The 14,511-nt window shown below is 33.7% G+C and overlaps 1 protein-coding gene across 1 annotated transcript in view; it reads left to right on the top strand.

Annotated features, from left to right (window-relative positions):
• The first annotated feature begins 271 nt into the window (after positions 1–271).
• LOC111055511 (cardioactive peptide) overlaps positions 272–14,511 on the top strand; it is a 33,594-nt gene continuing 19,354 nt past the window's right edge. The window contains exons 1-2 of the mRNA XM_022342731.2: positions 272–384; positions 676–745. Of these exons, the coding sequence (XP_022198423.2) occupies positions 289–384; positions 676–745 (166 nt within the window). The 5' untranslated portion in view covers positions 272–288. The remainder of the gene's footprint in view (positions 385–675; positions 746–14,511) is intronic.

Raw genomic sequence — 14,511 nt, 5'->3', positions numbered from 1 at the left:
CTTTATCTTCTACTGCTCTTCTCCTCAACCCCTTTCCTGCTTTTGATTTTTCATCTCTGTCCACATTATAATAGCAGTGGAGAATGATAGGAGAACAGTGTTGCCGAGCCTTGACACTCTCTCCTTTAGAGGATAATTGATTATCTTTACCGGCATATCTGATTCAACAATAATAATTGAAATATGTATCCCGTAAGTGAATAAGCCAATACTTCTCTTCATTATAAATTATAGATAGATGAGAGAGACTCTTGAATATCAATTACTGTGTTTCAGGTGAATTGAAAGATGCAGCCGCATGTAGCCGTGATTTGTGCGATGGCTGCCCTGCTCTGTCTCCTCACACAACCCACCAACTGCGATGACGTCATCATTCAGAAGAGGGTAACTAATCGAATAACTCACAAAGCATACAATAATAAATTTATCATTTCATCTTATGTCCAGTTTCACCAAACCAGAGTTTTATCTCAATAAAACTGCCTATTCGGAATCAATGTCAATTCTGAAACAGTATCACGATCTTATGTAGTAGGTATCAATATAGTCTATACCTTGCGATAGTCTAAAGTCGAATCACTTTAGGATTTCTAGAATATTCTAGGATTGTTTTGAATATTATCAATTTCTCACTACTCATGAACTTGGAAAATTGATTCTTATTTCATTTTTCAGGTAGACGATTCAGACTTGGCTGCTATATTCGATCCCAAAAGGAAGAAACCATTCTGCAATGCTTTCACAGGTCAGTTAAAGTTCATTTAAACATTATTAGTTAATGCTTAAACGGGCTAAATCCTTAATAGCTAGAGATGTCAATCCCGGGATCCCGGTTCATTTTTGATACCCAACAATAACGGGATTTTTCAACGTCAATCCCGGGATTTTCGGGATTGGAAAACCTGAATTTCTGAATGGTATTTTCCCAAAAACAATCCAACATAGAATTCATTCACGGTGATAATAATGAGTTTTGCATAACTAATTTATTGTTCTAAGTGTTTGGCTTATTTATTCTACAGGCACAGCCTACAGTTGCATATTATACATAATATACTGTACTCTGTACTGGCTAAATAGAATTTGCATTATCGGTTCGCATCATTCGCAGAATGGTTGTTGATCGGTTGTTATGCCTCTACGTTTGTTTCTGTTCACACAGCACCACAATTACCAGAGAGTGTATAGAATGTACTCATTGATACATTCTATACATTCTAAGAATGTTAAATTCTATACTCACTGGTCTAGACGGCGCAATATTAGCAATAGTGCTGATGTCATTTCATTGAAAATCAGAACTCAAAAGACTTCAGAAATCAGAAATAAACTAGCACCATCTATTCAATCTCTGTCTAATTATTCCTCTTCTCTTGTCTCTTCATCATAAGTAGAAAAAAGTGAATTCGTATGGCTTTTGTTGGTAGGGAGTCCCTTGCGGGTAGGTCCCACAGCCTGAATATATTATTTAAGCCATCAATGAGCCTTATGACTGTCATACTTCAGCCGGGACCGACAATTTACCATCCGATAACACAATTGAATATCTAGTTGAAGTAAATATAGTCGGCTCTATGAAATTTCATTTAGTAGTGATTCAGCTTTTAGAAAAAGTTACTCCTGATCTTGAAAACATTCATAGAATTAGAATGTTTAATTTCAATATTATTCCTGAGTATTTTTCCATTTCAATAATATCCTCTCCCTCTATAATGAGCCCTTTTTCATCTCCACACACTGTTACTGAACATGTAATTGAGGAGGAACAATTGGTTAAAAATACAAGAAACTGCTTCTTGCCAATCCCGGGATCAGTCCCGGGATCCCGGGATTGTTATTGGATAATCCCGAAATTCCGGGATTAGATATCAGTCCTGGAATTGACATCGCTATTAATAGCTTGAACAGGTCTGTTTGAGTTGAAAACGAAACAGCTACAGTTCAGTGATCGGTACTACTGTATCTACAATCAAATTGTTTCATTTTCTTCGCTAAGACGTTTGTCAAGTATTTACTCAATAGGATTGGGATCCTGAATCGATTCCACATAGCCACAAGTATTTGCTCCTCATTGCTGAGTTTCATCCTATCAATCAAGTTCTCATTCTTTCGACCGAGAGCTTGACATTGAACGGTTTTCGAAATTAACAAAAAAAAAATATATATATATATATATATATAAACACGATACACACGACACGGATAGATTAAAAACATATTTAAACGAGAATTTTCGGGGAGCTGGGCCCCCCAGGAAGTGAAGTCTAATATATATATATATAGCACATAACAGAAGACACTTTAAAGTTTGTAATATAAATTAAAACAGGAGACACGATATAAATAGATTGAAAACACTTAAAAACTTACATTAGAAATGGGGGAAATTTTCGGAGACTGAGTCTCCTTCCTCAAAGGAGCAGACTTCCAAGCAGACTGCCGAGCAGGCAGTGCAGTATATATAACACATATATATTATAATATATATATATATATATAATATATATATTATATATATATATATATAAACAGGATACACACGACACGGATAGATTAAAAACACATTTAAACGAGAATTTTCGGGGAGCTGGGCCCCCTTTGTCAATCAACCAGGGAGTGAAGTCATATATATATATATATATACATAGCACATAACAGAAGACACTTTAAAAGTTTGTAATATAAATTAAAACAGGAGACACGATATAAATAGATTGAAAACACTTAAAAACTTACATTAGAAATGGGGGAAATTTTCGGAGACTGAGACTGCCGAGCAGGCAGTGCAGTATATATATATATATATATATATATATATATATATATATATATATATATATATATAATATATAATATATATATATATATAAACACGTTATATATATATATATATGAAAATCTGCACAACTTCACTTCCTGGTTGATTGACAAAGGGGGCCCAGCCCCCGAAAATTCTCGTTTAAACGTAAGTTTTTAAGTGTTTCTAATCTATCCGTGTCGTGTGTATCCTGTTTATGAGCAATTTACTTTTAATCAGCTGACTATAGGCTATCTATCTATCTATATATATATATATATTATATATATATATTATATATATATATATATATATTGTGAAGTTGTGCTCCTGGGAGGGGTTATCTCTTATGATAGAGTCCCACGTTATGAAGCTATTGTGAGAAGTTGTAGATTGCAATTCCTTCACAGATAATACGATGTTTCTGGTATTTATAAGAGCAGTCTCTAAATTCCCTCTTTTGCGAATAAATTCACAAAAAATTAAGGCCTTCCGGCTCGCAAAATTACTGGGTTCAAACCTCAGCTCTAGCTCAGTGGTAGAAACATGAATTTTATAAATACAAATAATTACCATAAGGTTCAGTGATCGGTAGTTGGTAATTCTTACCGCTGCTTCTATGAAGTTCTTGAAGAATACCAGTAAGGAAATTAAAAGAATATTTGATGACTGATTATCAGTAACCATGTACCACTAGAGAATAATCAGGACCAACTATAGTTGTTTCTAGTTGATTCTTAAAACGCTCGTCGTGAATACAAGTATTCACCAATATACCCTTTCAAAATTCCTTAGAACTTACAACGCCAGTTCTTGAAGCTCTCTGGATCCTTATATGATATAACTGGAACCTTATTAATATAATTTCTTAATATATTTGTTCTGGCTGATGAAATGAATATCATCAAAGGATGATAAATATTGAGTGCTCTGAATAAGGTTAATATTATTTGATTCTATGATTTTAAGTGCTGCTAAATATTTGTTGGTACCAAAACAGCTCAAACTATATAACACGAGATGAGTTAGGATATAATAAAAAATTCTATAAGTTTGTATGCTGACATAAAACACAAAATATATTCCCATAGAAAAAATGTGCATAAAATATTCGATATAACTATAATTCACTTAAATAATCTATTTTTAAAATCTGAATAATTATCACAGGCTTTGCTAATATTCACAATAATGAATTTCAAATTCATAAATATATTATATTTAATACTGGTACTTAGACTTCCAATCAATACAAAATTCTGCAAATAAAAACCTGTTCGGTCTATAAGTTTGATATGGTATATTTTGTTCAATAAACAAAATTAATATTTAATAAATTAATATTCGAATATGAGATCTCAGGGCTTTTAATATGAATTCGGGCAGTGCATGGAAGTAAGCTTCCTACATATAATAAATAAATTTATAAAATGTTCTTGTGAACTATGTGATATTGTTCAACACGTGGTGACTTTTTATTTTAACTCTAATTAATTGGAATAGCGCTTTTTTATTAATTATTACCCCACTGAACGTAGACAAATGAGCTCATTTGGTTTGACTTATCACTCACTGACTGAAGTTCTGGATGTTCTCGTGGATTGAATTAATTATTTCCAATAATTAATTAGGTAGGCTCCTTTTCGTCACTGCTGGGCTAACGTGTGATCCAGATTTTTATAAGTTTCTTTCGAATTAAAGCTATTTTTATGGGAATCTTTACAATTACGAACTCCTTGACAGCACTGAGTTCACAAACAATTAACATTCAACAAACATACATTACATTTAAAAAAGGGTTTGGCTTAATAATTCGTTAAAAAATTTTTAAAAGGAATAAGAAAAGACCCTAAACTCCATGTGCATCCTCTCGGGTTGGGATCTTAAGCCAGAAGAAAGAGGTTTTCAGAAAAATTTGCTTCTTCCTAGAATAATTCTATAAGCTACTCTCTGATTGGCCCTCAATTTAATAGACTCAATACAATTGGTTGCCTTGGGAATCAGGGCTTCCTCGGCTTTATAATAGAAAAAATTTAATAAAAGAAGTTTTTATACAGATATATGGGGTATTTATCTTAAATTGAATTCATAAATAAATCGTAACATACGATTTTAATAGATAATACATTTAGTTTTTATATGAGTTTTTTATACTCTTGATTTATCATGCTTTTTTAGATTATAATAAATATTTATACAGAAATAATAGCTATTTGTATTTCTACACATCGACTTCCTTTAGTATACATAATATATCCTTTATGAGTGAATTTTATATGATTCAACCGGTCATATGGGTTGATCGAATAATCAGCTGATTCATTCAGTATTGGTTCGGATAATTATCGATTTATCCAAGATCGACTAATTCTTTTCAAAACGTAAACAAGTAACTCTAACCTCAATGTTCATGCATTTTATTTTATTTTTTATTTTTGTAATCCGCCAATAATAATTATGCCGCTTTATAATTTTTTGATCTTACCAATGAGTTCTCATAATTATTAAATCACAATAATACATATTTTCTTATCGTTGTTGATAATGCTATTACTCCTAATCACTAATAATACTTGATTTGAGTTGATTTACTCTTTAGATAGGTCTAACTTTCTTTCCAATTTTATAGTTCTATTACATTTTATTGGCTCATTTAGAAATATTTGGTGGTTTCAAATTACCACGTGACACAAACGCCCTCTGATTTCTGATTTAAAACGACAATTCGAGAATATAATATAAATTTTATGATCCAGTTGGTTTTGGATCAGAAATCATATATGTTACAAAGTCTGCTAATAACTCTACTGAGAATCTTACCTCCTAACAATTCAACAACATATACAACAATAAATAAATTCAATTCAAATACATACGCCTTACATCGGCCAATCTCCTTCTACACACAATACACAATATAAACTATCTCCTCCTCCATACATAATATAAATCTTTTTTCTAATCCACGCTCTGCCCTCAGGCCAGAAGCACATTTGAATGTTGGTGCAAAATCATTGCCAACCTAACAAACTGATAATTCTCCGACTTGCAGAGTATAACATATTTTCTCCCTCAACATAGAACAGTGACTTGTACATTTTCATTTCATTCTCTTGCAGAAATTGGGCTTTGTTTTCATGTAATGGATATTTTTAAAGATAATCTTTGGTAGGTTTTATCAACACGAACTTCTTATTCCTCTAATACATTGAGACTTGGGATTAATGCTTTTGGTGGTAACTATGCGGTTTGATCATTTGGCGGATAATTTTAATGATTTTCTTAATAGTTTATACATAAATAATAATAATATAATATTTTTATAATATCTCTACATGCAATTCACATTTATATGACACTTGATCTTCTTATTCGGGGTATCAACTTTGATGATTTAATAGGCATTGACTACTCTGGTTTTCGTAGTGTACAGCTGGTTTACGTTGGCTTCGGCTTGTCACTTGTCGCCATCTTGATGTTTCTTCCTGCTACATGAAGGTAAGTTGGCTTTTTAACATTAGAAGTTATTTATTCTCTTGTTTCATCAATAAGAAAGGTGTTAAAAAATGGTTTCTAAATTTTTTATTTCTTTATTTTCAGGTGTTGTTGTTCGAAGTGGATACTCGTCTGCGAAATAAGTGTGTTGCCTGGTGTTTGTTTGGTACGTATTTGTTGACAGGTAGATCCATGAATCCAAATATTATTGTTTATATTCTTATCGCTTATTGTCTCGATAATACGGTTTGAGATTAGAAATATTTTCCCACCAAGTTAAATTGGTTTGCTTTCTTCATACAACTGAACGGTATTACGTTCAGTTACGGCTGCTGTCCGGTTGTTATTTATAGATGAGGCTGTCCTTATGATGATTTATTCTTCATAAATATAAAACCTCGGTATCTTGTATACCTTTTCAAACAATTCTTAGCTTCCTTAATGGTTATATATTTCAGTCCATTCTTTTTCCAATCATCTTGTAGTCTTAATGCATTTTTCCTCTCACTTTCATTTAATATTCTTGGTTTCAGTTCGTTATAAATTAGTAGGCTCACAACAATAAACATTTTTATAATATTACCTTTCCCATCATCAATAATAGATTCTTTTAATAACAACAACATAATATCTTCTATCATACCTACAACGCAGTCCTTTATCCATATCACAGCCATAACAAATAGTATACAATATATCAGAACATTTATTATCTCTTTAGCAATATAATCTCTCAACATATAATATTCAGGTACTTTCACTCTCTTATTATTATTTCTTATTTCTTTTATTCTTCTTAAACGCTGTTTATCCTTCCTCAAACTCAATACGTAGTCCACTTTATTATTATCATCCATGCATGTTTCAATCGTAGTTTTCCTTTCAGTTCCGTTTTTATCCCTGTATGAATCCCTATTAGTCCTTCCGTTAGCTCCAGTTTCCTTCCATTTATTAGATCCATTTTGCCGGTCACATCGCTGCTCTTCTGCTTTAAAGCGAATGTGCCGTGGATGCATGCCGTCGATCTCCGGTCCTCCATCCTGGTTTCGGTCCGGTGTCCTCCGTTGCCTCTTGAAACGTGCATGCGGCCTCCATCGTCGCGCGCGGTACTTCTTTTTCTTCCGCTTGACTTTCCGCCTCCTGGCCTTGCGGTGCATGCCTCTTTTCTCCTGTAGTCGGTCATGCAGTCGGTCGTCCGGTGTCTGCCTCGGGCGTTTCCGTCTCCGGGCCTTGCGGTGGGCGTTCCTCCGATCCTGCATGTTGTCCTCCCGGTACTCACTGGTATCTTCCTTCCCATCCTTGGTATGCCTCGGTGTGGTCGATTGATGCGCGGGTGTAGCGTTCAAAACGAGTTCATCGCATGTGGGCTCCATATTACATAATTCCTCTACTGTAACCTGGTGTTCCTCGGTGGCGGGTTGCTCTTCCTGCGGTGATGGTTCTTCAGTGGGAAATATAAGGCTCAAGAGGGATTGATGTTTACAGGGCGTTTCAAGTGCATGGCGGGCGGCGGTTTTGTGTGGTAGGCTGTCTTGTATGGGCTCCTGTGTGTCTGGTGGTGGGTCATTTGCATGTTGATTTTGTGTTGTCCTTGTTGTATGTGCTATTGTATAAGATGTATTTGTTTGGTTATGATTTTGTTTATTTTCGTCCTGTTTTGTTAAGGTTATTTTCCGTTTATTATTTCTATTCCAGTGATCTCTGTTATCATAATATGCCTCTTTGTGATGCTGTTTACTGTTTCGGTATTGGAACTTATTTCTATAATTATTATCAAATGATTGAACTCTGTTATTATTTTCAGTATACTTCGCTCTTTGCGCATTTGCTCTAGCATTTGCTATATGATTTTCATTATTACTGTTTTGTTTGAAATTACTATTTTGCTGATTAAAATTTCTTGCTTGTTTATTTATATGATTTGGCTCAGAAGTAGCTGATTGGATAGAATGTAAATGTTCTATCATTTCTTCACAACTGGAAATCGAAGATACTGCCAGTGTCATGCGAACATTGTAAGGAAGCTTTTTTGATAAGATGTGAACCAGTGATGAATCAGCTAGAGATTCGTCTAACTGATAGTTTCTATACATTAAATCTGTTATAAAATCAGTGTAGGATTGTCCATTTCTGCTATCGTAAGTGCATAAAATAATTTCTGACAATGCGTCCATCTGTTTACATTTACTCCAATACTGTTGCAGGAACTGGGAGATGAAGTCCTCCAGGCTGTTGATATCTCGCATCCGGCTCTGGAAAAACATCAGCGGCTCGCCAAGTAGTAGACTGGACAGTTGGAAGCGCCATACTAACCAAGAGGTGGGTATCAATTCCTGAATAGCTTTTATTTGATCTATAAATGGTCTGGGTTGCATGTGACGGTGGGAGTTATCGAATTTTCCCAGACTTTGGAAAAGTTGAGTGCCGTTTACTACTTCATTCGGTGTATACTGCACTCGACTGACCGGGATATTTTCCATACGTGTCTCTATTCTGGAGACTCGTTCTTCATTTGCGATCCATTTATCATTCATAATTTTCTTATGTGTATTCACTTCATCATACAATCCGGTTAGCTTCAACTGCTGTCCGCCTATAGCATTCTCCAACATGCCATATCTCTCACTTGATTTTGCCCCCTCCTCCGCTAAATTTGCCATACATGCCTGCACGTTACTTTGTTCCTTGACTATTTCTACTATTTTCTTATTATTTTCCTCCACTTTCGACTCTATCTCGCCTTATTTTCTAACACCTTTCCCATGACCGTTCCCATGATAGCGGTGCCCAGCTCCTTACCCAATACGTCCACCTGTTTTTCAACTTCCTTTGGTACGTCATCCAACCGTTCATTTATTTGACAGGTGACATCATCTAGACGAGTTTCTAGCTTTTTGATAACTGCAGATTGAGTATCTATTTTTGTATCTATTATATTTCTCACTTCCTCCCTGAAGCTAGAAAATTTTGCATCCATGGTTTTAATACCTTCTTGTACAGTCTTGGTAATATTTTCAGTGATAGTTTCACTATTTTTCTGCATAGCTTCCCGGTTTGCCTTCGCTTCGTTGTCCTGTCTTGCTAAGATTTGACTGAGCATGAGTTTGAGTTCGTTTGTAGAATCATTTGCCATAAGATTGGTAATGTAACCGACTGAAGAGTCTAATGTTGTATTGCGTTTTTCCAGGTTGGTGGCGGATGGCGGTTGACTAGTCACGTTGGATGGCGATTGGGTGGCGGCACTCTCTGTTCCCTCGGTGACGCTTGGAGCGATCTGCGAAGACGCCGGTACCGGGTTGGACGCCCTCACTCCCTCATCTCCCTCAGCCGGACTCTCATCGGAATTAATCGCATCGACGATGTTATCAATCTTCGTAGAAGACAATTGGGCTAAGTTTTGCGGGTCGAAATTGATGGAGCATATGCTGCCTCCCTCTCTTTCTCGTGGGGTCTCCGCTGCATCGTCCTGGGGCTGTTGATTTGCCGGTGTCGTGGCTACATAGTTTTGGGGATGTTCGCTGAAGTAGGAAATTTGCGAGTTAGCCGGCGACTGGTTCATGGTGACGTTATTATGAAATACTTCGAGTAAATAGCCAAGTGTGTTGCCAAGTCTCAGGAATATTAAAATGGATTCAGTGATAGTGCCTATTCTGGATAAAATTGTGTTGTGTTGAAGTTTCAAGTGTCATATACATATATTACAAAAAGACCTTCTAGTGCTACAGGTACGCTTATCAACATAGACAGATATGGCTTACAAATTACACTAATATAGTTCTTAAAATTTTAATTAGGGTCTTATCCTCCTGAATAACGATAGTATTATAATGCCTCAAATAACCTATAACCCTGGTCAGCATACAATGTCTAGATTCAAAGATCAAAATCAAAATTTTACTATAACTTTTATGGAAATTTCCATCCAATTTTCTCTATTATGAGAATTATGTTATCAAACTCGTGTGATACAGTTTGTCTGTATTTATGCAGCTTGAAAAATTTTAATTTGAAGAGCAACTCAATTATTTTAGCCAGAAACTTACAATAGATCATCAGATATATCTTGTCGAAACAACTTCAGATTATGTTTCTTGCAGCTTTCAGTTTTATCAATAATTTCATTAATCATTGATAGTAAGATTGAGTAGGTAAGCTTTTCCTCATGCTCCACTGGTTGGGTGCCATTGTGTGAAGTTGTGCTCCTGGGGGGGTTATCTCTTATGATAGAGTCCCACGTTATGAAGCTATTGTGAGAAGTTGTAGATTGCAATTCCTTCACAGATAATACGATGTTTCTGGTATTTATAAGAGCAGTCTCTAAATTCCCTCTTTTGCGAATAAATTCACAAAAAATTAAGGCCTTCCGGCTCGCAAAATTACTGGGTTCAAACCTCAGCTCTAGCTCAGTGGTAGAAACATGAATTTTATAAATACAAATAATCACCATAAGGTTCAAGGACCAGGTATTGATAATTCTTACCGCTGCTTCTATGAAGTTCTTGAAGAATACCAGTAAGGAAATTAAAAGAATATTTGATGACTGATTATCAGTAACCATGTACCACTAGAGAATAATCAGGACCAACTATAGTTGTTTCTAGTTGATTCTTAAAACGCTCGTCGTGAATACAAGTATTCACCAATATACCCTTTCAAAATTCCTTAGAACTTACAACGCCAGTTCTTGAAGCTCTCTGGATCCTTATATGATATAACTGGAACCTTATTAATATAATTTCTTAATATATTTGTTCTGGCTGATGAAATGAATATCATCAAAGGATGATAAATATTGAGTGCTCTGAATAAGGTTAATATTATTTGATTCTATGATTTTAAGTGCTGCTAAATATTTGTTGGTACCAAAACAGCTCAAACTATATAACACGAGATGAGTTAGGATATAATAAAAAATTCTATAAGTTTGTATGCTGACATAAAACACAAAATATATTCCCATAGAAAAAATGTGCATAAAATATTCGATATAACTATAATTCACTTAAATAATCTATTTTTAAAATCTGAATAATTATCACAGGCTTTGCTAATATTCACAATAATGAATTTCAAATTCATAAATATATTATATTTAATACTGGTACTTAGACTTCCAATCAATATAAAATTCTGCAAATAAAAACCTGTTCGGTCTATAAGTTTGATATGGTATATTTTGTTCAATAAACAAAATTAATATTTAATAAATTAATATTCGAACATGAGATCTCAGGGCTTTTAATATGAATTCGGGCAGTGCATGGAAGTAAGCTTCCTACATATAATAAATAAATTTATAAAATGTTCTTGTGAACTATGTGATATTGTTCAACACGTGGTGACTTTTTATTTTAACTCTAATTAATTGGAATAGCGCTTTTTTATTAATTATTACCCCACTGAACGTAGACAAATGAGCTCATTTGGTTTGACTTATCACTCACTGACTGAAGTTCTGGATGTTCTCGTGGATTGAATTAATTATTTCCAATAATTAATTAGGTAGGCTCCTTTTCGTCACTGCTGGGCTAACGTGTGATCCAGATTTTTATAAGTTTCTTTCGAATTAAAGCTATTTTTATGGGAATCTTTACAATTACGAACTCCTTGACAGCACTGAGTTCACAAACAATTAACATTCAACAAACATACATTACATTTAAAAAGGGTTTGGCTTAATAATTCGTTAAAAAATTTTTAAAAGGAATAAGAAAAGACCCTAAACTCCATGTGCATCCTCTCGGTTGGGATCTTAAGCCAGAAGAAAGAGGTTTTCAGAAAAATTTGCTTCTTCCTAGAATAATTCTATAAGCTACTCTCTGATTGGCCCTCAATTTAATAGACTCAATACAATTGGTTGCCTTGGGAATCAGGGCTTCCTCGGCTTTATAATAGAAAAAATTTAATAAAAGAAGTTTTTATACAGATATATGGGGTATTTATCTTAAATTGAATTCATAAATAAATCGTAACATACGATTTTAATAGATAATACATTTAGTTTTTATATGAGTTTTTTATACTCTTGATTTATCATGCTTTTTTAGATTATAATAAATATTTATACAGAAATAATAGCTATTTGTATTTCTACACATCGACTTCCTTTAGTATACATAATATATCCTTTATGAGTGAATTTTATATGATTCAACCGGTCATATGGGTTGATCGAATAATCAGCTGATTCATTCAGTATTGGTTCGGATAATTATCGATTTATCCAAGATCGACTAATTCTTTTCAAAACGTAAACAAGTAACTCTAACCTCAATGTTCATGCATTTTATTTTATTTTTTATTTTTGTAATCCGCCAATAATAATTATGCCGCTTTATAATTTTTTGATCTTACCAATGAGTTCTCATAATTATTAAATCACAATAATACATATTTTCTTATCGTTGTTGATAATGCTATTACTCCTAATCACTAATAATACTTGATTTGAGTTGATTTACTCTTTAGATAGGTCTAACTTTCTTTCCAATTTTATAGTTCTATTACATTTTATTGGCTCATTTAGAAATATTTGGTGGTTTCAAATTACCACGTGACAATATATAGCCTATAGTATTTTATATATATATATATATATCGCTTTTGTAGGTCTACTTGAGAATGCGTTATTCCCTTATCCCTGTTTATGTGCAACACTACTTCTAATAGAGACTTACTCATCTCCCATTATCATTCATTAATTTATTGCAATGCAAAATGTCTAATTTTATTCTTCCTACACAGTTCTTGTTTCATCTATCAAAGCTCTTCATGCTGTATTTCTGAAGGTGCGTACAGATATACACGCCGCGAACATGAGCAATTCACTTTTAATCAGCTGACTATAGGCTATCTGTATTTTTACAGAAACGGTAAGGTACAGATATAAAAAGCTTTGCATCAGCTGATTAAATGTGAATTGCTCATGTTCGCGGCGCTTATATCTGTACGCACCTTAAGATACAAATTTATCATGGTGAAACTAGTACAGTACCTTGAATATATGATTGAATTGAAAGTGATATTAGGATTCCGTATAAAATATGATTATACAAAAGTAATATTAAGGTGCCTACAGATTTATGCACAGAGCAATTCACTTTTAATCAGCTGATGCCAAGCTTTTTATATCTATATCTTATACCGTTTCTGTGAAAATACAGATATAAGCCTAGTCAGCTGATAAAAAGTGAATTGCTCATGTTCGCGGCGCTTATATCTGTACGCACCTTAAGATACAAATTTATCATGGTAAAACTAGTACAGTATCTTGAATATATGATTGAAATTGGAAGTGATATTAGGATAACATTTAAAATATGATTATACAAAAGTAATATTAAGTTGCGTACAGATTTACGCGCCGCGAACATGAGCAATTCACTTCTAATCAGCTGATGCCAAGCTTTTTATATCTATACCTTATACCGTTTCTGTAAAAATAGAGATAACTTTTAATCAGCTGATTATATCTGTATTTTTACAGAAATGGTAAGACATAAACATAAAAAGCTTGGCATCAGCTGATTAAAAGTGAATTGCTGATGTTCGCGGCGCGTATATCTGTACGCACCTTTAAAATAACATATAAATATGATATTAGGCCTATCTCTTGATTTATATTGTAGGCCTACAGTACATAGTTCTGTCTTTCTCCGCAGAATTATTTTTCTCTGTGAAGAAAATTTTATCTATATAATAAGAGAGAGTAGGGTTGTGTTTGTTCGCATCAAAACATGTCAACTTGTGGATTGCATACCGGAAAAACGGGAAAGATTTAGATCTACAAATTTTGCATATAGATTCTAAAAATATCAGAATCGTGCACCTCGAAGCCCAAATCTCAATTTTCCTTCTAGATTTTTCATAAATGTTCAAATTTCATTCATGGGACCTGAAATTTCATACGGCATACATTGTATAATGTTAATATATAGAATAGAATAGAATAGAATAGAAAGATGATTTATTTGAACAAAGCAAATACATGATAATGCAAAAAACAGTTCACAATGTCTTTCAAAGGAATAAGTACAGTACCAAAAAATTGTGTTAATATAGAGAGATTACCTCTTCAAAACGGATAGTTAAATTTGACAGCCCAATTTTGTAGGAAATGAAATTAAGTTGAGGGAGGTTTTTAAACAAGAATTGAGTACTGTCACTATTTATTTTTGTGTCTGTTTTCTTAGCACCAAGTTGAAGAGCTTATCTATACT

This window comes from Nilaparvata lugens, chromosome 4 (genome assembly GCF_014356525.2).
Source record: "Nilaparvata lugens isolate BPH chromosome 4, ASM1435652v1, whole genome shotgun sequence".
In the NCBI taxonomy this organism is placed as follows: Eukaryota; Metazoa; Arthropoda; class Insecta; order Hemiptera; family Delphacidae; genus Nilaparvata; species Nilaparvata lugens.
This window is presented reverse-complemented; position numbering and strand designations above follow the sequence as displayed.